The 25,135-nt window shown below is 37.2% G+C and overlaps 1 protein-coding gene across 2 annotated transcripts in view; it reads right to left on the minus strand.

The window, feature by feature from the left end:
• The window catches only part of COBL (cordon-bleu WH2 repeat protein), a 153,714-nt gene that overhangs the window by 54,481 nt on the left and 74,098 nt on the right, over nt 1-25,135 (minus strand). For both annotated transcript variants that reach the window (XM_050709160.1, XM_035552803.1), the window contains one exon: nt 17,758-17,952. In XM_050709160.1, coding sequence (XP_050565117.1) covers nt 17,758-17,952 — 195 coding nt within the window. The remainder of the gene's footprint in view (nt 1-17,757; nt 17,953-25,135) is intronic.

Consider the following 25,135-nt stretch of genomic DNA (forward strand, 5'->3'; position numbering starts at 1 on the left):
GATTATACCACATACGATGCAAAAACAAACAAAAGAAAACCCACACTTTTTTTTCCATTAAATTCATGTCATGGCTCACATACTGTTTGAAATATACTTTCAATATTGCAGACAAAATATTTGAGGAATATGCTGAATGTGGTGTACCTCTGTGAAAGCTCAAAACCTTTATTAAAATTTGAGGGCTTAAAATAAAATTTCAGAATATATTTGGGGCAAAATAACAAACTCATGGGGAGGCTATGTGCCAAAATTGTGAGGAAGGGCATCCTACAAAGCTAGTGCTTGAAAATATTAATCAGTAGCATTTGATAGTCATCTTACTTGCAAAAGGCCTGTGGATACAGTACCAGTGGATTTGTAAACAGTGGATGTGTTCATGGCACCAAGCCTGTCAGAGTACAAGAAGTGTTTGAACAACGCTCTCAGACATATGGTTTGATTTTTGGGTGGTCCTGTGTGGAGCCAGGAGCCGGACTTGATGATCCTTGTGGGTCCCTTCCAACTCACGATATTCTATGATTCTGTGATTCTAAATTGATATATTTTTTTAATGTGTAAGAGTCCAGTATTTTCTTTGGGTTAGGTTGCAATGAATATGTAATCATGAAAAATCATAGTACCATAGAATGGTTTGGGCTGGAAGTGACCTTAAAGATCACCCAGTTCCAACCCCCCTGCCATGGGCAGGGACACCTGCCACCAGACCAGGTTGCTCAAAGCCCCATCCAGCCTGGCCTTGAACACCTCCAGGGATGGGGCATCCACAACTTCTGTGGGCAGCCTGTGCCTGTGCCTCACCACCCTCTGAGTGTAGAATTTCTTCCTTATATCTAATCTAAACCTACCCTCTCTTAGTTTAAAGCCATTACCCCTTGTCCTGTCACTACAACCCCTGACACAGAGTCCCTCCCCAGCTTTCCTGCAGACCCCCTTTAGGCACTGGAAGGCCGCTGTAAGGTCTCCCTGGGGCACTTTCGTCTCCAGGCTGAACAGCCCCAACTCCCTCAGCCTGTCTTCATGGGAGAGGTGCTCCAGCCCTCTGATCATCTTTGTGGCCTTCTTCTAGACTGATCATCTTCATCTTCTGGACTCATTCTAATAGGCCCATGTCATTCTTGTGCTGGGGGCCCCAGAGCTGAATGCAGTGCTACTGGGGGGGCCTCACAAGAGCAGAGTAGAGGGGAAGAATCACCTCCTTTGACCTTAATGCATCCTTGAAAAATATACATAGTGCATCTTTGTTAAACAACAGAATACAGTAATGTTGTAAGTCCTATAGTTTTATCTTGCCTAGTAAAGTATGAGGCAACTACCAAGGTATTTCAAAATGGTGATACTAGCAGGTAAAAATGCTTAAGCTAGTACTAAAAGCCCAGCTGGATTTTGTGGACTTGAGGGGAAAATATCAGGAAACTTCCATACTGGATGGTGAAGGCCAACTTGAAGCTTTCTATGAACCTTTTCTATGCCTTTCAAGCAATGCTTTGTCCATTTATTGAATAGCTGAGGGAGATTTCATCATCTTCAGCAATTGCTGTGTTAGGACACAGAGACCTGGGGCAAATACGAGACAGAAGAGAGACATGGACTTTCTGCAGGGCTGAGAAACAACTTGGAAAAAAGCTGGGTGATCCCAGCTCAGAAGCACAACTAGGGACACAAGGAGGGAAGAATAACCTAAAAACTGCCATGGAAAGACCCTCTTTGATTTGTGCATTAAAAGCAAACAGCACCTTGAGTTACTTGGAACGACTGTGGGTATCTGTATCGTAGTTGGTGTCCACACCTACTGGAGAAAGCTTTGTCAATTGATTGATTTGTCAATTGACAAATATAAACTGTTCTAACAGAAGCCCTCCTCCACCAGTGGACCTAGTCAATATGTGATTGAGGTGTTAAAAAAAAGTGCATAGCTTGTCTTTCAAAATCCAAACTACTCTTCCTAGTATTTTCATAAAAACAAGAAACGTTTGTCTTAGAGCAACAGATTTTTCCTTTCACTCTCACTGTTATCATTTTTACCATAGACCAGGAAAAATGGAAACTTGAAAACCTAACAATTTTCCAGGGTTTGCTTTTTATCAAAATCACCCTTAAAGCTATTTTCTTTTTGCTTAAACATTGCAGCTACAGATGATACGCTTATTCTATCAGCAACAGGATTAAGGACTGCTTTTAAAGGATGTCCCATAATGGTTTAGCATATATGAATCAAATATTTTATAGTAAGTGATATAAATTGTGTGAACTAAGCTCATACTCTCTTGCTCATTTCACTTTTTTTATGCAACGTCAGGATCTCTTATTGTTTTTCAGAATGCTTGTATTTTTGTGACTTCTGTCTAATTTGTATGTAAAACACGTTCAGGGAAACAGTGAGTGATTATTTGTAAAAAATATTTTTAGAAGCAAATAAAAATGATTGGAAGAAGAACACACATGGATTCAATCACAGGCATGCCCTAACTACAAACTGGTTTCTGTCATCCAACACAGACTAGACACACACTGATTTAAGCAAGCCAGAATTCAATACACCTGCTGGTGATGATACTGTGTGGGGTCAGAATGCCTATTGAATTACAGGATTGTTTAAATATGACCCACAGAAAATTTCAGAGTTAATTTTTAACTAAACAAACAACAGGATCACCCCAAACTATGTGTGGGACCATCCCAATTCTTCTCCTCTCACACTGAACTGTAAGAGATCTTGAAATAATTAAGAGCCATTTCACAATAAGCTCTGGAAATAAAAAGACACATTTATTAACCACTTTTAAACTCTTGATATAACTGTAACTGAACTGAAGCTTTTGCAGCATTGTATGAAAGACAAGTGGTAGGCTGGTATGCTAGTAAGATTTATGGCTTAAGAGTTTTTAAAATATTTTTGCTATGATTTTGTACATAATTTAAGGCAGTTGAGAAGAAAATATTTTGATCCAAGAGGAGCTGTTCTAGGAAAATCAGAGAGATAAATCTTTCAGCTGCAGAACGGAGACATAAATCTGTCCACTAAACTTGATGATATAAAAGCTACTCTATCCAGCTGATTCTGCATTTTCACAGGGTAACAGATGCTTCAACATGCCTAGCACCAGAAACCACAAGAAGTCCCAACTGAACGTTAATGTGTCTTAAACAACCTTTACTCATATGTCTAATATTCCCTGGACAGGTCATACATTATTAGGCTTTTCACTGACATTAGGCATACACTGACAAAGGGAAATTCTGGGAGCTCTCAAAGAAACTGAGCTTATGAGCAATTCATGAGGCTGACCACTGTCAGTTACACTGTATTAAACTGTCTATTCAGCACTGAACTTCTAGCTTGCTTCCTTATTGGGTAGCACTCCATTACCGCTGATTAAAAACTGAATTTCTAATCCATGAGTATGTTGTAGTGGCATTCAAAGACAGAAGTCTGATGTTTCCCAAAAACATGTCTTTATGTTGCAGAATGCGTTTGAGTGGTGGGATATTTAAGGTGCCTACTAGGATGCCATGCAATGCAACAACATATTGTAAAAGCAACATACACATGGATACTAAAAAAACTGGCACATGGAAACAGCTTGAAAAAGCATATTCTTTGAAAAACTTGTCATTTTGATAAAATGCATAGAAATGACTACATTTCAAAAACTGGCAAGAAGCTTCTCTGGCTCGGTCATTTCAGTACTGTACATCTTGATTTTCTAGTCCTGGATCTCACAAATGAATAGCATAAAAGTAAAAGTAATGGGAGATTTTGAAATAAACCATACGAAGATAAGAAATGAATACTGTGATAGCAAGATTGATCATCTGACATTTGGATTGACTGGACCCAAGGTCTTGCGCTACCTTTGACATGTCAGTCTCACACAGCACATGTTTACATGGGGAGATTCCCAAGCTGCTGCCAAAATGCAGCACTAGTAACTCACATGATGGTTTGGCTCATGTGATGGCTGTCCCCCTGCCATACTCATGGCCTCAGATTCTGAGCTGCTTTTCTGCTGGAAGTGTTCAGTCTCTGTGTTAAATCGGGAAGTCAGGCTTATAATTAGCATGCAAACTGTATTGCTCTTCTGAAAATACCCTTACCATTATCATTTTAATTAGATGCCATAAAATATTGTATAATTTTGCCCACTTTTATGCTGTTTAATTTCAAATTAAATTTCTCACATTATACCATTCTGGTATTAAACAGGATTTTGTAATGAAATTTAGTGGTCATTACCAAAACTGAATCTCTGGCTGCAAAAACAGTTCAGTACTAATAACAGATAAAAAGGTTAGCATTACTGGATTTTACAGAAATTGCTACGCTTTTGTGCTGTTTTTATTCATAAAATGAAGAAGACAAAAGTCAAGGATGTCCTTGAATGCTCAGTTGATTGGCGACAGAAAACTAAATCAGTTGACACAAGAAAGCCACTACAAGGTGAAGGGGCAAGCTCATTTTTCCGTCTGTTTTTATTGAACACACCCTTTGTGAAATGTCATGGTCAAGGGCAGTTAAAAATTAATGTCATTCTAATCTTCTTTAAACACTTTAACTTGTTCAGCTAAATGTGTCAGACAGGAAACTATCCATAAACAAATTTGAGATGTTAAATTACTAAGATAGCTGTGATTTCCTTCTTTTGCAAAATCTCATTACTAGCTGGAATATTATTTCCACTCAAGGAAGTCACTCTACAGCAGCAAATACTTTCACATGCATTGAAACATGTAGACTACACAAGTCTGCGGATGTTTGTTTTGGCAGAGCATTGAACTTCCTCTGTTTCTCTGAATACAATGTAATCCTCCTCATTTATGTCTTCATTTAGGGGAAAAAATCAAAAACCTCAGAAACTTCAAGTTCATATTTTAAACCACCACAAACTGATTTGCTATTAAGATTGATTTCTCTTCTAGAAATAGCCTGTGAAGTAAAACAAAAAAAGGAAAAAAAAAAAAAACAAACTCAAAATTTTCTTTTAATGTTTGTGCTTATCTTTTCAGTTAGAGCAATAAATTTGAATAGAACAATTGAGCATTAATTGGAGTTTAAAATACACAGTTGGACTGTAGCTTAATATTTCTTCTGGCAACTTTATGAATGAATTTGATAGGTGTCTGTCATACCTCCTTGAGCCACTAGTGCCTTTAGGAAAGGCCCTGGCATGAGGGTTTTATGTATAATATTTTCTTCCTCCGTATCACATTCAGGATTACAGGCTGGTTGACTGTCGGTCTGTTGTTCTGTCCCTAAAAATCTGAGAAACGCCATAAGCCGGCTGAAGATCTGCAAAATTTAGTTTGCATCTTTGTCCAATTTTCTGCTAAAAGGATGGGCTGTAATCTAACATGTTAGGGCCAGGAAGTGGATTGCAATCACACAAAGATTTTACCAGAAGCAAGGAAAACCATACCCTTTCTGCTGCCACTAAACTACATACCTCTCTGGAGCTTAGGTTTTCCATTACACTTAGAATTTTCTCCTTTAGAGAAAATCGAAGGGAATTTCTAGTGCTTAGAACAGCACCAAATCCTAAGCAACATCCTTACAATTCTTCTCAATTTAGAAAAGAGCACACCGGATTTATTTGCAGTATTCGCCTTCCTTGGACAAGCCCCCTCCGTCTGCAAACACACAAAATGCCTGGGAAACATGTTTTGGGCAGTAAGTCAAGTGATAGTTTCATGTCATCATTTCCTGCTCCTCCCTGCAAATTTCCACTCAGTCTAGCTCCTTCCAGGGCTTACAAAGGGCAGCCAGAAAGCCCTACTTCCATGATCTTGAGAAACCAAGGAGAAGGTGGAATAGCCAAATGGTATCACGGTGTAGATTAGACGTATTGCTATGGACTGTAGCATAACACAGCTCTACACCAAGCCACTCCTCACAAGTATAAGATTTTTATCACCCAAAACGATGAATGGGCTCTGCCAGAAACCTTGGTTTGAGAAACCCACCATGGCATTCTGCTTCCTATCCTTGCCTGGAAGTGGCAGCAACACGCAGCTGAGCAGGGCTCAGGGACAGTCTGCTGAACTCTGATGTTCTGGTTAAGGCGGGCACACAGCAAACAGAACGACGTACCTGTACCTTTGGTTGACCTACACTGTTCGTTCTCCAAAGAGATGAAAAACTGAAGTGTCACGCAGTCAAATGAACTGGATTTGCATTCCCCTCTCTCTGTTTTTATTACTTTCATGGCTTGACTGTGAATTAACTCAAACAAAAAAAAAAGCTATAGAAAGCAGTGAACAGTTTTTACTAGATTATATCTATTTGTGATGTTTCTCCTTGTTTTCTTATTTAGCTAAAAAATGACCATAATGCAATTAAACCTGATTTACACAGCGTACATTTACTTAGTTAACTTTTCTAGTATATAAATATTTACCTTTCTAATTTGAGATATAAGAAAGGTAGAGTTACAAGTGAAATCTTAAGAGTGACACAAACCCAGTTTCTAAATTAAGCAAGGTGTTAGGGTCATTTTTCATTGCTTACTGAATGCCAGTTCTTTAGAAACCTAGCAGCTTAAAATTATCTGTCTATTAACTTCCCCTAAATACCTTACCCGACAAAGTCTAATAATTACTCCACACATACTTTCTCTTTAATGAGAGTTAAAGCTTACGATGACATCAGCCTGTCCTACTTGTCTGCGACTTGCAAGCCAGATGAAGTTTACTAAATGTTGCAACCCTGCCAAAATTCAGGGCTGCATAGAACAGTATGTTCGGGCCCTGATGTCTTGCCAGTTTTCAATGAAGTGCTTGACGGAGACCACATGTGGAGGTCAAGTGATACTATCATGATCTCACCAGATGGTAAATTGTGGTATTATTCCCAAGGCAGGTAGCATAATCTGTTCAGAAACAGTTGGCAGGTGATCCATGAACTCACAGCCAGAAGCAACTGGATTATTGCAAAAGATCAGGAATGTTATTGATGTTGGTGAAAAGACTTTTCCAAGAATTTTTCTTGCACATAATCTAAGGGCTCAACTCTGAAGCTGTATGTTTTCTTGAAAAAAAAAAAAAGGGATGTATTTTATTAACTGCTATCCTAAATCAGAACCCTTCCCATAAACAAATCTTGTACACTTACATGATTATTATATGATGCATGTTAAGTGGTAAAAACAAAGACACAGCAAGCTCAGTTTGCTTGGGTTCCTGTTACTACACAGGTTAGAGGGCAGGATTGGACTACTTTGCAGAGAACAGCAGTTGAGCACAGATAACTCCTCAGCCAACCACTGAGGAGTCTCACAAAATCCTGTAGGTCTTCTTTTCCTATCCTTCTCCATTATCGACCAATCCAAACCACAGTGTGAAACAAACTGCACTTCACACAATCCAGCCTTCAGTTAAAGCAGGTAAGAACTTAAAATCAGTTCTGGACTCATCTGACCTTCCCTGAAAAAAGCTGCAAAAATATTTCTAAAAACGTGACAAAGCCGCACAGTGGACTCCTCTTATGCAGTAACTTCTTCATAATCAACTTTTTTTCCCAATCTAGAAAAGCAATATTCTCCTTCTAATAAAGACAGGACTTTAAAGCAGGTTTTAAAATTTCAAGTTCCAATGGTACATTACCTATAAATTGACTGTGTATTTTATCTGAGTAAAGACAGATTCTCCAATGGCCAGTGTAGAGTCAGTATTACTTCTCCTTGTGCTTCTGAGAGGCTGCACCTTCTGGCTAACATCAAAACCTCCCCTGAAATTCTACACTAACATCCTCATTCATACTGACCAAACTTCGGAAAAAAAAATCAACTGTACTTAATCACTTTGTGACTGAGAAAGTCATGATTCCTTTTAATTAATTCATCACAATGAGAAATCTTACTCTATTTAAAATTATGGAACCAAGGAGACAGAAAATAAGTATATTAATTACCAGTTAGAAAAAATAGGGACACAGAAGAAACTGGAAAGTAAGCTGCTTACATAAAAATCTAAAGATATTCAAATGTTTTTTGAAATTTTATTTCTAAAATAGGACACATGCTGCTACTAAATTAATGTGCAGCAAAACAAAGTTGAACATTAGGAGCTCTAAAGAGGTTGGGTAGCAATTTGCACAAGCTATGAAATTTCTTTAGAGATATGGAGAAAAATTATGCATTATAATTAAAATGTAATATACCCTTAAATGATACTCTTTGAAGATATTTAGAAAGTAGTTACCACAGTGCATAAATCAGTTACCTTTAGCCTTTCATAATTGTTTTGAAAGAAATAGTTTGTTTGATTTAGTATGCATACACCAGAAATAATTTTTCAGAGATGTTTTTCTTTTTAGAAGAGGTACCACTTACTCCCTTTAGCTAGCAGCTTTTTTTGAGGCTTTGATATGTTTTCTAAAATTGATTCTATGTATGACAGCAAGATAAGCCTTCAAGCCATGACTGCACTTTTCTCTCTCTTATTTTAATTTGGGCCTGCATCATTAGCCAAACTAGAGTGTACTTGTCTAGCTAAATTAAGCATCCAGGCTGCACAGCAAACATTATCTGATGTTCTGTCGGCTGGTTTCATGTTTGCCATCTGAGCATTGTTTTGTCAGACATGAAAAGAACAAGCCTGGATACCTCTCACTCAACTAACTCAATGTCATGTTTAAAACTCTTTAGGGAAAAATGAACAAATCACTTTCAAATTAGAAATTAATTGTTCTGTGTTCTAATTTCATAGTCATTTACTTCAATATAGAGCATTTTAAGGACCACAGACCTCCTTTACTACTCACAATTGTTTCTAGTAATTGGTTCTGGTACATCTCGATAATGGACGCTGTAATAGGATAGCACTAGCCAGGTTCAGCTCCAGTGAAAATATTAAATAGATAAAATTTTCCAGATTTATGACTGGTTACAAAGACCATTATTTCCATAAAACTTAATTTAGTATATCATCACAGAATTTCACATCTGTGAACAGCAACAGTTTATGTACATGGCTTTTTCAACACAAGGCAATTAACTGAAAATCATTAAGAAAAGTTCCATGCTTACACACTCATCTTAAAGAAAGAAATATTGTCTAATCCTTTTGGGAAAACTAGATAGATCCAGGAAAGCAGCATGCTGTAAGAGAACTATCTGACTTACTATCTTCTGAAAGGTAAAAATGTCATAATTTGCTAAGCAAAACAATAGACCCATCATTACACAAGAAAGAAGTGTACCAACAGCCAATTCCTCAAAGGTCTTGTAATCTAGAAATCAAGCACAGAAAGACAAAAGAAAGTACAGCAAGCAAGCATCAGTAAAATAAACAGTTATCTGCTTTTCTCTTAAGGAAAAATCTGTCCTAAGTTGATAATGATTGATGATGATTGGTCTTAGAAGCAACAGCTGTGAGGATAGGGCAGTGAGCATGGAAGACAGTGGCACACCTAAATGACAGCACAAAGCTACAAGTGCAGTTTTTTTGGGATGGAGAATTGAAAGTGCAAAACATTGTGACTATCCACTTGTCCATTTCTGTCTTGTGTTCCTGTTTAAATCAATGAGCATACTTGACACTGACATGAATCTGATGCTGATTTCACATGTAATAGGATCAAATCTTTCCTGATGCTGCCTTTTTTTTTTTTCTTTGGTGTCAGTGAAAGGCACGTGTCCAATGGAGTGCACTGGACATCAACTACACAGCTCCCAGCTACCTGCAATTTGAGCTGCCCACCTGCATCTCCCCGTTTTGAGATGCAGCCCAGGGTGCCTGAAAATATAACCCTCCTGAAAGGCATTTTGATGCTGCAGTTACAATACTAAGTTGAAACACATATACCAGGGAAGTTGCTTTAGGGGTCATCCTGGAAAGTGATTATTGCTCACATCATTTACTGGCAAAACTTATGACCTCATTCTGCAAATGCAAACCTTTGCACTTAGGACCACAAAACAGAGAGCAAAGATGAGAATAGGAATCAAAGACAGCTGCTTCTGTATTAACAAGAGGCATGTTGCCTGGTTATCAAATTAGTAGTGATGAGAAGATCTAGTGAATTCAGTAAGAATGTGTATCACTTCACACTTATCTACACAGAGTATCACCTGCTTGTTGAGCAGAGGAAAAAGAGCCCATCACATCCATAAACTCTCAACATCTACAGAAATGTATAAATGAAGTTAATAAGCTTCTAAATAAAATTTCATACAGGATGACTGGAATAAAAGTGCCAAAACAAATGGGGTAGTAAAAGCCTAATGGAAACTTTCATAACTACCATACAGTATTTGCAGCCTATGACATCCAAAATAAGTGGTTTCTACATGAATTTGCTGTGAAATACAGAGGAATAGATACAATTTCCATTCCTAATGGGTTAGTCTATTAATTATCTATTTACTTATATTGACACACAGAGAGAGACTCAGCTACTCTTTGATTGTATCAAAATACTGACTAATGCCAATTGCGTCGCAAGTCCCCTCTTGATCTGGCATTGTACAGCAGTACAATGTACACTACAGCAACTAATATCCAAACTCTAATACAAAAATGAGGAAGAGAGCATGATTTAACCACCTTTCTTAGCAGCTGTACCCCACTATAATCTTTAATACTAGACCCCACTGTAAACTCAAGAACTCTGGAAAGTAACATTAGGTTTATTTTTAAACCATGACAGGACATCTCACACATCCTTGACTACCTGCTGACTTCTTAACATAAGAAGAGTGTTTCTTCTTTATGCTTACATAGCTTGGGCACCTGAAGACTTTTTTTCTCAGAAAAAAGCATCTTTAACAAAGATTCAGTATCCCTGTCCTCATGACAAAATATTGCTAAGAAATATCACACATCACCTGAGGGTTCGATCAAGTCTGCCATTAACACCAGTGAAGATTATGATCTAATAGTCATGATGTCCTCTGTTAATAAACAAAGACTAAGGATCTTTAAAAATAACATGCACCATTCACATTTCAGGCCTTTTTAATACACAAAAAGAAAACCGTACTGGAACAAACAAACAAACAAAAAAAAGGAGGTACAAAGTCAGTCACTAAATTCCTTTTATTCAACAATTAAAAAAAAAAAACTCGAGTGTTTTCCCTCCTCTTTTAGAAGAAATCTTGCTTTCATATCCTCAGGGAGCTTACAGAAAATTAAGAAGTGATCTACAAGATGCAGTATTTTGTAGAACTGAAGGACAGATTTTGAAAAACAGCTTTTTCCTGCAGCAGAAACTGATTCATTGCATACTTCCTCAGAACGTGAAAAAAAGTATCTGTTATTCTCAAGGGAGACTTCTGGATGCTCCACATGAAAAAAAAAAACAAAACACAAAAATCTACAAAAAAGCAGAAAAAACACACACCACACAGCCCCCCCCCCCAACCCACCACGACCAAAAAAAACCCAACCACATTCACAGAACACTTAAGGGGAAAGGAAATGTGTCATAAGAGAAAGGTTGAGAAGACCTCACCCAGAAGACCTCTGAGTCAAAAGAAACCTCCCTTCCTCTCCGAAAAATGATAAAAAAAACAAGCACTCGTATCTTGTTGACTTCTAGCAGACATTTCTGGCTTAGGTGTAACCTATGGAAGGGAGATAACTGACCTGAGTCCACCCACCCTTTTGTTGAATTATGGGCTCCCTATTAACAAAGAATACAACTGTCAGATGATCTCCACCATGAGCTGCTCATTACCTTTCACTTTACATCGAAATACAGAAAAAGATGGAATTTAAAAGGGAAGAAAATACCCACAGCAGGATCCTATTCTGCTGCATTACGAAAAAGCAAGCTCTCCTCGTCCCCCAGATATGTATGAATATAATCACTTGTGCAAAAGTAGGATTGACCACCTTGGTAAATCTACAGAAATCTGAAATTCTGCCCCTTGGGACAGAGAGCTCTGGTTAAGAGTGGGGTTTTCACAGCAATGAACTGGAGCAGATGCACAAAGGAAGAAGTAGAAGACAGTGAACTGGTCAGAACTGATAGAGATGATCGCAGCAGATGCTAACTGAGCAGGTTTTAGACACCTGCCCACTATAAACCTCAGTTCTGCAGGTATCCACAGCAGCTTTTCTCATTCAGTTGTGATTCTGTTCCTCAATTTCACTACAATTGCAATACCTGCTGGTATCATGACTCTCCTTTAAAATGATGCTTCTGACAGTCTGAGAAAACCTGGCAGAAAAAAAGGCACAAACACAGGAAGGCACATCCACACAAACATCCACACAAACACAGGCTCTTTGCTAAGCACTCAGCTGTTTTTTAGAAGTGAAGCCAACTGCAGGAGTATTATTATTATTTTAAATGTCAAACTGATCCAGAGTACCCAGCGACAAAGCAGATTCAAGAAACTTTAACCCTTGCAGCAAACAGAGAGCTCTACCGATGGCCTCTTTAATGACACAGCTGCACATGCTATGAACCTACTTTACTCTTCACTGCCCTACAGCATTGGTATCCATTGCGTTAGGGTCTAATTTGCAGTCCTATGGAAATATGTCACTTTGAAAACCTGATGTGAACAGCAGTAACAGTGTGATTTCATACCAATTGAGATTATCCCTGTAGTCAGCGCACCACAAATCTGTGCCCTTAGATAATGAAGACATAAGATGGAACAGTGGTAATTACTTAATGGAAATGAGCGTGAAAGATATCTGCTAAAAATCACGGTATGCTGGGTGGATGTGAACGGCAGAAACACTTCCTTTGCGCAGATTTTTATATTAACAATCTCAATTTAAACTTCTTTTGCAACAGAAGGTGGCATAGCGAAGAATAATATGATAATAAAATCACCGTGTCCAGATACTGAGTTGCTGAGCAACCAGACGTAGCTTCTGACATCTTAGAAGTTCAGCAAACATCAAGCTACAAACTCAGCTTCCTAATTACGGACAGCAAAGCTAACTGTTTCTAAAAATCTTGGCCACTGTTTACAAGGTATTTTACTTCTAAGGAAGATAATGAATCATATTTCCAAACGGCTCCCAAGTTCACCCCTGTGGCATACTCACATGTACATGGGACTTTTGAGAAATGCAAATTCAGGGACTGATACTGGAAATCCAGGTGAGTGTACGGTTTAACAATTCTTTGAACAGATTTCCTATGTTAATTATGATTTCAACAGAATTTTATTCATGTATTTCCTTCACTGCCTTCCCTTTATTTTTACTACTTGAACATTATTCTGCGGTTCTCACTGGAAGTATCAACAGCAGGTATGTTTTCACTACACAGTGCCCATGTGCAGTGTGATTTGGAGTATTCCAGGGTTGCCTGCAAATGGACATAAACTCAATGGCTTTCAACATGATATTTCATTTCATTAGCATATCTTGTCCTTCGGACACACTCTTAATGTGCTCCATAAACCAGATGGGACGCACCTTTCACTAACTGATATATTCTATTTATATTGGTTTATATATAAAAGGATGAGTAGTACTGTAGCACAACTTCTCCCGTGAGAAAGGCGTCATTACCATAGGCATGACAATGCTACTCAGAGCCTAGAATGCCTAACCCAGGGGCCTGCCAGCTCAGTGGCACTTCTCTCGTGGAGTGGTAGTATAAAAAGGACTCTTGGAAGCACAAGATGCACTGGAGTAGAGGAACATGAGCCACAGGAAGCTGCTGTCTCTCACAAGAGTACAGAAACATTTGAAAAGAAAAAAAAAGAAAACAAGAAGAACAAAACACCCTTGTGTGGTTGTCAGTAGAATCTTTTAACTAAGATGGTAAAAATAACTTTTCCTCTGCATTTGCATATTTTTAGTTTTCTTCATTTAATAAAAGATGTACAACAAATGTTGAAAGTATCTTCTCCAAATACACAAGAAATTTAGCAAATTTTTAACATGAGTACTTTTTTTCTCCAGGGAGGATACAAAAATCTCACTTATCTTTGTTGATGTTAAAACTATCACCTTAAAGCTGATCTTCCCATTTAGACATAAAATTGGTCAAAAATAAACTGGATAAACATATTGTAACTAAAATTAAAAACTACAAAACATATACTAGAATATTTATGTCTGCTATATAGCCCCATTCTTCATTCAGTACAGGAATTTGACTGGCTAATAACAAATCCCAGATGCCTCCTGTTACATCTACATACTATATGAAAGTGCTTCTGTTCTGAAAATCACAGCAGCTGAAACAGCACATGGCTCCTTTATCACAGTCTACAAATTGCATTTCTGGCTTCTGGAGTTGACATTAGAGATATTAAAAAGATGGAGGCACTGAAGAGCCCTCTTCTAATTCTGATGTTGTCTCCAAAAAGCCTCATGATTTTACTCTGAATAAACCACTCAGTTTCATAGAAAAGGCTCTTACAGAAAGCCCCTGAGGCCTAATTTATCATCTCCCCTCACTCTAATTTCTGTACTTTTCCATACACACTGAAAATAAAAAGTAATTATTCCCATAAACTTATTTGCCAGTGCACATTAGTCTTGACCTCCAAAAGACTTAAATACTCAATTCTGCAATTCTTCCAAGAAACGACCCAAACCACACTTTTTCTTTTAAAGAGAGGCCAGTGAATAAGCCCCTGAGATGTGCTTAATTCTGTCAGACTTTATGTGTGGCTTCTCTCCATGTGCTCTATAATGGAACACTCATACAGATTTTTTCTTATGTGTTTTGTCTATGTAGCACATGGTTTTTGGGTTGGGAACCCAGTTTTTAATATGCCTACAATAAGGTGGCCCCAAATTTTGCTAGCACATCCTCTAAAATTCTGTAACCATTTGCAAAAGAATGCAAAAGAGTTTCATTTTTTTTTGCTCACTCCATGCTCTTTTCTACTCTATACGTCTGAACACTGTTAATGGTAAAACAGTGATATCTGAACAGTGTTATGATAAAATGTTACTACCATACCTTGGTCTTTTAAAAAATATTTGTTCAACGGGCTTCTCATTATTCTAAATTGCATCACCTGGGAGATGTTTACAAAAAGGGGGGAAAAGTCTCCAGGTTAGAAATACGTAAACTCCTTTCTTTGACTCTGCATTCCTTTGTAAGCTACTTCGTGTATGCACAGCACTCTGAAACATCGTTCAGTTGCACTCCGAACTGAAATAAATACTTGCTAGAAGAGATTTAATACAGTTACAGAGGAAATACTACCTCTCAATAGACATGGAAATAGGAAGACTAGAAACAGACTAGGAAAACTAATGATGCTGCAGTAAAAAGTAATTAAAGTTACTGCAGGGGCCTTACCCTCAAGGAGGTAAATTACTCTTAGAAACAAAAGTTGCACTCTAGTAAAATTACACTGTAATGATCCACCTATCCAGAAAAAAACAAGCAGAGAAAATATAAATTTAGAAGTTTAAACATCCTTTCATACACACAGAAATTTCTTATTACAATTACTAGGTGGGGAGATTACATGTATACTCCCAAAGCATTATCTATGCTGTAAAGAAAGCAGAATGCCCTAGAGCTTAACAATGGGTTAAAAATAATGGGCTTGTTAGGTTGGAAAGTCAAACTACATGTATCCGTAACAGATCCATTATTTGCTTTTCTATGCAGCTTTATGGAAGGAGATAGTTTAAAAAGAAAAATCCTTCTGAAAGTTCAGAATACCACTGTTTTAATTTTCTATTAATGTGCTAGCTTCACTGGAAATAAACATGTTCCCCTTTTGCAGGATCTTCCTGTTAGTAACAGTTGCACATAAATAAAGTTTTCTAAACAAACATCTTATCTTTTTATGGAAGGAAGTCCATTAATAAGGAATTGACGTCCTTCCCTGAAAAAAAAAAAAATCAGTGCTAATTCTTTCCCATAAACTAAAGAAATAAACTTACACCCTGAGATTTTTTACTCTATTTTCACAGCAAACTGGATAGTTTGCACGTAGATAAAATAGAACTGTTTGGGTTTTCATGTAAACAATATTCCTGTTGCTACCTTGTCACAGAATACGCAATAACTAATCTCTTCCCTCAGTTTTTGATTGCTTCATTTCAACTGTACTCCACTCATTCCTGTTTGAACTACCGTGCAGCCTATGAGACACTTTCAATCTGTGAGCTTCAGAAGCACATAATAACTGTTTAATATTTTGACATGGGCAACTATTTTCAGAAAGTTTTCCTTTACCCAACAAATGCAGGCAAACTAACTCTAGCAACTGTGCCCATAATATACCGTACTCTTCAATAGCTTTGTCAGCTCCACAAAACACTTCTATTGACTAAAATTAGTTTTGCTATGGAATATCCTCTGACGCAACCTTCACCTCTTTCCCTTCATCAAAACAGCTTTTCCTTTAGACTACGAGAATTTGAAGCTGCCACTATACTGTATGCTACTTTTGACAAATACTTTTATTTCCCAATGGGTTCAGAAAGCCAGCACTTCCATCTATTTGAACAATGTTGATGCTAAAATGTTTAATAAGAATTTAGCTTCTCATTGTTTTTGTCTAAAACAATTTAAAATGTCAATGCCACAACGCATGGAGATAAGCCTAAGAGAATGGCAGAGTAACACAGTGTGTGATGACTATACTTGTATAAACTTAGTATTTTTATTGAACACATTGAACGTTTAACTCCAGGGGATACAAGAAACCTCATCACAGTATCTACAGTGGGAATTTCAAAAGGATTTTTTTTTTTTAAATGGTGCACCATATGTTGAAAAGTAATATAATCATTTCTCTTGAGCTGTATCTATAGGTGAGTGTTCTACCAATGGCACCTATCCTTATTTTGAAAGATGAAGCACCATCATGTCCCACCAATCATGCTTTTGTGTATCCTAAGGAATGGGAAAGTGAAATCCGATAATCTGTTACCAAGTCCATGCATCAACTTTGCTTACACTATGCCTCATTGGAAAAGGCACTGAAGGTATGTCTAACGTAGGTAAATAGAAGAGTGACAGGGAGTGAGACTGAGCACTAGACTCCTCCTTATCAGCTACAATGACCTCAAACATTCCTTCTTGACTCCATTTTGGATTAATAGAGTTCACTTTCCAAAAATAAATCTGCTACAGATATGACAAGCCCTAAGCAAATAGAACCAGTCCACATTACATGACCTTGAAGGTCAACTGGTTCCTTGCATTTTATTTGGCATCCGTATCTAGTTTTATGCAGTGACTATTAAAGTTTACATTTAGAATATAACGCTTTTGTTGATGGTGGAACCAGAAGTCTTCATGTGATTGTGCATGTTTAGTAACACTTTTCCACTTAACTCCATTCTTTTCAGATGGTTAGGACCTCTAAAATGTTTTTCTTCTCATTTGTGCTTAATTCAGCTGACAGTGTCATGGAACATTGAACCTTTTTAAAGGGAAAACAGAACACCACTTTAACAAATCTCATGGCACAACTGGGAAAGCAGGGCAGATCTTCTAGTATCCAGCACAGGAAATAAGCCAATAAAGCTACCTAGTCCCCCTGTGTAACTACCAGCTTTTCTATCCTTACTTCTTCTTCCTCCTCCTTCTTTTATTGTAATAATGCTTTACAAAACTTTTCTCATTCAGAAGAACTCTTGATAGTGGGAAAAGCTTGGGGAGGTCTCAAGAGAGCTCAATAAAATATGTACAAACTCCAAGACTTTTGTTAATTTTATTTGGTAAGATTAACAGTTTCAGTTCTGTGAAGACCTGCTGCGGTTAGTGGCTAACCAACAGATCTGTGAATGACTGCAATTCTGATGAATGAACTGAGGGCAGTCAGCACATTCAGCAAAGAAGCTGATTTCTGTGGTTTCAGTTACCTGTACTGCTGTCTTTTCCTGTCCGCTCATCTCCATGTTCTGCAACGGAGGTGTCACAACCGGTGGAGGAGGTGCTCTGCGCTTTTTCACTTCTGGGTTTGCTGTCATTCCTGAGATGTTACCAAGGGACAGTGATGGACCCAGGCTACTGGAACGAGAATTCACTGAAGGAGAGTTTGGTGCTGTGGAAAAACCCTGTAAATGGATTAACATCTTGGATTAACATCACTTTTTAAAAACAATGGAAAGAAAGAAGAAAAACAAGACACATCTGGTTACCGTTTAAACAATGGTATGAATAGTCATGTACGTTCCTCTGCCAAACTTGCTGAATTGCAAACTGTAACTTTTGGACACTTCTAAAGGTCAACTGGAACAAAGCTTACAGGCAGAATTAATAAGTCAGAAGGCACTATGAGCACCTACTGCAGCTTAACAATACTGTTGACAGGAACACCACTGCTGTTTTGATATTTAAAATATAAGCTTAAATTACACATAGTACACATTTCTGAAAGCAAGATTTACTCTCAAGTGAGAACACAGTATTAGTCAGATGCTGCCTGTATACCAGGCTTGTCTATTTTGTTATCGATGTGGTTGATTTACCTGAGGCTTCTCTGCAGATTTACGGAGGAAAAATTCTGCTACCATAAAATTATTTCAAATTCACATGAACAATCATGCATAAGTATTTACAATCTGCTAAAACCAACCAATGAATCTGGTCAAAAGAAATCCCACTGACAGGCACTGCTCTGGATTTAAACAGGCCCAGGTGAAAGGAAAAGCAGAAACTATCTCACTAATTCCTTAATATTAAAAATTATTTAGGCTCAAAGCTTAATGAAATCAAAGGAAAAATTTCACTGATTTCTGAACAAGACCTTTTTATATTAATAATTAACAAGACATTTTTATATTAATATGCAATCAGAAATACAGTCGTACAGTAGTAAATCCGCCAATAGAAATGGACTAGGAAACATGATTACTTGAAAACGTGTATTTTTATTTTAGTTTGGACACTTGAAATTCAACTTATTTGCATTTTTGAATCTGCTAATGATAATCTTGCAAATACATTTCCCTCAAAACTTGTTAGTTCCCTTTCACTATTTATATTAAGAGAAGCGTCCATGCTAACATTACTTTTTAATTAAGTTATGGGAGAGTTGTTTCTTCTCAGGAATGGTTTCTGTGAAATCATTACTGATACCAATCCACTATGAGCTGGAGCAAGATACCTACTCTGGAAGTGAAGGTTGATGACCATGGTTGATAACGCTGTTCTTATCACAACAGAACATGCTACTGCATGTGCAAAACTCACCCATCCAGGATGTAAAGCTCTCAGGTGAAATTTTGTCCAAGACCACAGAATACATAGTAGCAGGAAACTAAAGACCACCACAAATCTCATCACTTTCCAAATAAAAGAGGCTGTTCTTTGAATCTAGGTTCTCCAATCTGGGAAGTGGTGGAAATGCTCTCCCTCAATTTATGACTGCTTCATTATTGTGTGGATATGCATGAGACAGTAGGATAATTCCTTTCTACAAGTGTCAAGAGCAATCTTAGGTAAAAAATAAAAACATGGAGCATCAAGCTTAAGAAGACAATTAATTTAATTTGAGCATTGTTGAGGAAGCACTCATGAAGCACAAAGAGCTAAAATATATAGCATCACAAAAATATACACATATATAATACAGGTTCCTGACTGCCTAGTAAGGTTCAATGCTTTGTAGATTCCTATGAAAGCAACTGAAAATGGTAATCCAGATAACAAATTGCTTTGTGTCCTGGCCTGCATGTGATAACTACCACTGACTTAAAACTATTTGCTGGACTTTTTGGTTATCTTTTACTTTGCACACTGCACAGACTTCACAATATTTAGCACAAACAATGCATAGTACCAGCCTCCTCTGATCAACTGTAGTTTTACTAGAAGATTAAAGCAGTATTTGTCACATCTTTTCCATGACTAATTTATTTGAACTGACTAGCATCAATAGTTTTTTCACCTTTCTAGCAAATGAGCAAAAAAGCTCTAATTGGAAGGTGGGGTTTAAAAGACTTGGTCTAATCTTATTAAGAAATATGCTTTTTTCTTGCTCCTACATCTCAGGCAGTGGGAAAAATAATGATCTAATGTAACACCTAGTAAGTTTTAAGTTGATCTCAGTGCATATTGTACCTGGTTCTATAAAATAAACTTTGTTCACTCCTGAAGAAATGATTGGGTTCACATGGTGAAATATACGGTAGTCTCCTTTTCCCACACACTTACAAAAGGACTGAACGAAATCATTTTAAAGGTTATTCTACAGGCTATGCTTTTGTGACTGTTTTAATTCTTTGATTTTCCTTACTGCATTAAAAGGTTGAGAAATTTTGTTCACAGATTTACAGATATATAAAAACAATAAATAACCCTAAGTCTTCCCTCCCAGCATTACGAATACAATATACTGATAAGAACATAGGATGTATCTAGTTTTAAATTAACATCCCATTCAATTCTAACTCGGGGTCTTGTGGCTCCTTTTTCAGGCACTTTCAGATCACTGTGAAGGAATACAGACATGAATAACTAAACACTTTAACCTATTTTTCTAAAGCTTAAATTTCCTAAGAGAAGATACAAGGAAAAATATGTAATACTAATATGAAACTGTAAATAGTCTACAATAAAAAGGCTTTATCGAGAGAAAAAAATAATGAAAAACTTGGAAATTCCTCTATGTTTTCATCACCAGTCCAACCTTTATATCAAGCCCTTTATTTACTGAGTGAGCGTTTCAAGAATGTTCATGTTGAGACTTTTCCCCTAAAATAAAAACATACTACATCTTCCAAGGGAATGGATTGAGAAAAACTTCAAAGTAGTTGTGAAAGCCCCATCATTCAGCAGTGAGAGCTCTGTCTAACTGGAGGCAGATCTTCAAGGTCTCCCACGAGTGGAGCCCTTTTCATTATCTTTAAGGAAAAAAAAAAAAAAAAACAAACATCTTTGGACATGAACCATTGATACAAGTGTTTTTGGCACTCATTTGGATTCATTTTTTTTTGTAAACCTGACCTAGAGAGACAACACCTTATGCAGCTCTAAAATATTTTAGGTTGAGTTAGATATATTGCAGCTTCTTCCCAAATCACTGGATTTTGGAGATTTAGCTTTCAGACAGGATAGTAAGGCAACAATTAAGAGCATACAACATTAACTAAGCAAACTTGCAGGGACCTGATATGCACAAGTCATTTGCCCAAACTCCCTCTCATTTATTCTTGTTTTAATTTGTTATCAGTGGACATATTTCAGTGGGATTACTCAAATTATAGCAGCATAGGTGAGAGGAAAACCAAGCTCAAGCATTGCAGCCAATATAGCTGTCTGAAGAAGTCAGCCCTTATCTCCTGTTTCATTTGATAACAACAGGCTACGGTTAATGTTCTGTTCAGAATCAAATTTGGTTCCTACAATCTGTGTGTTTTGTAAATACATTGCAGAAAAAAAAAAAAAGAACAAAAAAAAAATATCAGGGCAATGAATTATATAAAGAGCTTTCCAAAATGTATCTCAACTCGTAAAATCACAGTCTTTGCTAGACCACTGGTATTACAGCACTTTGCCTGCCATTCTAACAACAATTAAGTATGCAAACTAGCAAGACAAAAAAAACAGTTTCCTCTTCTTTTTTTCAAATTAAGCTGAAGCAAACAAACACAGATGGACCAGCACAGGTTACCAGTAAACCTGGCCTCTAGTTGAGCAAGTGTCTTCAACAGGTCCTAAACTATAACCCCAGACCAAAGTGCATTTCAGTTCCATGAAGCAGATGTTGGAAGGAAGCAAGGAACAGCTGCAGGACCTACTATCTGTTTTGATGTATACATTGTTTAGTGTTACACTTGCCATGGGGTTTTTTCCTGCTCCTTGAACTTCTGAAATATAAGGGACTTTTTTTTTTTCTTATTGCATATGACTCTTTTGGGATAAGCAGTTTAGTTTCAGTGTTTTCCTTCCAGTTCTTCTAGCGGAAAATTAGCTTTCAAAGACTTTTTGGATGGTCAGTAAAGTACCGTTTAAAACACAGAAGCATAGAGACTCAGAGTAACCTGGTGACTTAGACATACCAATTCCATTTGCAAAAGAATTCGACTTTCCACAAGACGACCAAAGCCCATAGCCCACTGAACTCAAGACAAAGCCCAAGCCCACTGAACTAAAGCAGAGGCCAGTCTGTGTTCATAGACCATCACCCTACAATGCAATTATAAAATGTCTTTTGCAAACTACTCGCTTTTTAAGGACGAACAGGAGCTCTGACATCTTACAGGTACTTCTGAAAAAAATTTAAAGATCATATTAATGAAGGAATGTAACATTAATCTATTTAAAATCCATTAAAATGTAACAGTACTGTTGTGAGAATTCCGTTTTACAAAAACAGGTACCTATAAAAAGGGAAGTCAGCTTATGTTTGTTTTCAAAAGATATCCCTGATATAAAACTCCCTTACCCAAAGCCCTGTTATTAGCATTTCCTTGATTTTCTGATGACACTAAGTGGCATTTAAAGGTCAGCAAGGAAGAGACTGCAGCTTGCCTGTGAGAGCGATCTGACTTCCCGTTCCCTGTCCACACCGGTCAATAAAAAATTTTCAAAATGTCAAGTTCTTTTCTTGTGAGGTTGCTATAGCCAGGGCTTTCTTCCGCAGCTCTCTGCCAAAACTCAGATGTTTGAGCTCTCAGTCTTGTTATGCAACTTCCTTCTGAGAAGTTTTCATATCAAAGGTAATCAATTGGGTTGTTTTTTTAGCATGTGATGTATGGGATGCATCAGCAAAAAGTTTTTTTTCCCCGAGAACAGAGACAAAAATAAGAATACAATATCATAACAGAAATTATTTTGTTTATAGTTATACCATGGGTAAATATGAAAAACAAGATCCAGAGCAGGCAGACAAATCCATCTACACAGTGACAAGAATATTTATGCCTGTTGGACGTTTAAACTCCATTAATGCAAACTCTTATTGATTTGCTGAACGATACCCCAACTGGTTACAATTGGCCATTTAAAATGCCAGACATGTTATGTCAGATCTACTGCACAAATTAAAAGTCAGTCTGCTTTCTTTGAGATGATACTGAAATTCCTTATACTAGCATTAAGTTTGACAACACCAAAATTGAATCTAAGCTCCTGCTTCAAAACTGAAGCAAAATACTGTCATTAATGAGATTGCTTGGAGACTTAAAAAAAAAAAAAAAAAAGAAAAAAAGAAACCATGGCCACTCAAATTTTCCTTTTTAACTGGCCACATTGAATATAGTTTGTTTTTTGTATTCCCTGAAGCATTATATCACTATGGTACTTGCATACAGCCTGCAGCCAGAAAAGAAAAAAATCTTTTCTTGCTCTGATTTTTTTTTAAATGAATTTTTGTGCAATTTACTTTAGATTGGTTTTTCATCTCATTCCTTGTTCATATTGGTAGGAAATAATCTGGTCACCTCTCTCAGTATTAAAAGAGAAAGGCAACTATTTAATTTTTACAGCAGTAAATCGTATGGGCATTATCATCTTGATTTTATATATCTGATGAGGCTTTCGAGGTCTTAATGCAAAAGCTTTGAGTTATTTTTGAAGTCTGTACAACTCCAACTCTGTCTTACACTTGTGTAAGTCTATTTTAGAATCCAGCCAGCAATTCCAGATCCTTAAGGCCACATGATGGACATCAGAACTTACACAGCCAGAAAACCCTAAGAACTTTCTCTCTCCTGTGCCCTTTCAGTTCTCCCTCACCATGGACGACCACATTTCTTCCATTTTAGTACCAAGTTTGTTAACCAGAAATCCTAGCAATGCCAGGTGCAAGGAGATCACCTACTTTACAAGGTCATCTACTCTATTTCCCAACACTGAAGTGGCATAACCCATCTGTCCCTGCAGAGGTTATTAAAACCTTCCTATGACACAGGTCCACACTATCCGCAATTACTCTGTTTTACTGTTTAACTATCCTTACCATAACATTTTTTTCCTTGTACTTTAACTACAACTTCCCTTCCAAGAAGTTTATCTGATTCCTTCTTGTCCTCACCTTAGTAAGGTCATTCAATGTAAAATATCCCGATGCCTCTAGAGCTACGAGTGCAACTTCAGTTTATGTTTACTTTGCACCTACCATGTTGTCCAACTTCTTTGAAAGTGTAGAGAAGAACCTAGGTAACTGTTCTTTCAGCGTTTATACTATGAAAGTTCCCACCTGGGAACGAGAAAAGAGGAAGCCTTCAGGAGAAAAGTTTTCAGAAACAGACTGAAGAAACTTAGAGTAGCCTGCTTGTGAATTTCTAATATTAAATAAGTGTGGATATTATCTCAAGCCCCGTGCACTACACTGAGAACAAAGAGGGTGCCCAAGCAGAGAGCTTCCAAGAACCTTCTTCACTTTTTATTATGTTTTTTGTGTGTGAAGCAATCTTCAGAACTCCTTTGTCGTTTGGAAATCTGACAAGTATTGAATGAATATAGCAAAAATCACAAATAAGTTTATTACTTTTTTATGAACAATGAAATATTTGACTTCGATGCTTAGGAATATTATTTTTTAAATCAGATCATTAGTGGATTAGAAAACATGGACCGGGAATACATGCATTCCAGCTAAACATAAACTTGTCTAAATTCTTGGAAATGCAAAAATTGGAAGCAGTAAAATCACACCTTTCTGCTAATATCAGCATCACCTACTACTACTAACTTCCTCAGTATTCAAGCAGTTTCAGATCACAAATTTAATCTCAGTTCTCCAAAGATGCCTTTGTGGCATTATAAGGCAGTGGAATACACATCTGTGAATTCAACTATGTATATATAATATTCAAGTACTTTGTTGAGATTGTCAATTTATATTTTTTCAAGATTTAATAATGGATGTGATTCCTCAGTATTTTGAGAATAGAAGCTTTCCCTGAAGTATGGCTCAATATAAGAATTTGCAATAAAACCTGCTGACTCTTCCATTTTAGCACTGCACTTCAAAACCTCTGGTGATTTAAAGTTCAGTATATTTACTCCAAATAATCTCTCCTGTTCCATTTTTCACTCTTCCGATTTTCCCAAGCCACATGAATCTTCATGCTTAACAAAATTTTTGTCTACTCAAAACCACTCCTGTGTCAAAAGTAGCAAGACTTCATCTGAGAAGGTCTCCCTGCTAGAATGAAGAAAACAGTCATATACCAAGGGAAATGGATGCAATGATTTCCTTCCATCACAGCCATACATGCAGATGAGGGAAGACAAGCTAACCTCATTTATGTTCGTGTGCTTGTATTACCTCTTCTGTTTAAGTGACAG

The sequence above is a fragment of the Cygnus atratus genome, chromosome 2, assembly GCF_013377495.2.
Source record: "Cygnus atratus isolate AKBS03 ecotype Queensland, Australia chromosome 2, CAtr_DNAZoo_HiC_assembly, whole genome shotgun sequence".
Classification (NCBI taxonomy): domain Eukaryota; kingdom Metazoa; phylum Chordata; class Aves; order Anseriformes; family Anatidae; genus Cygnus; species Cygnus atratus.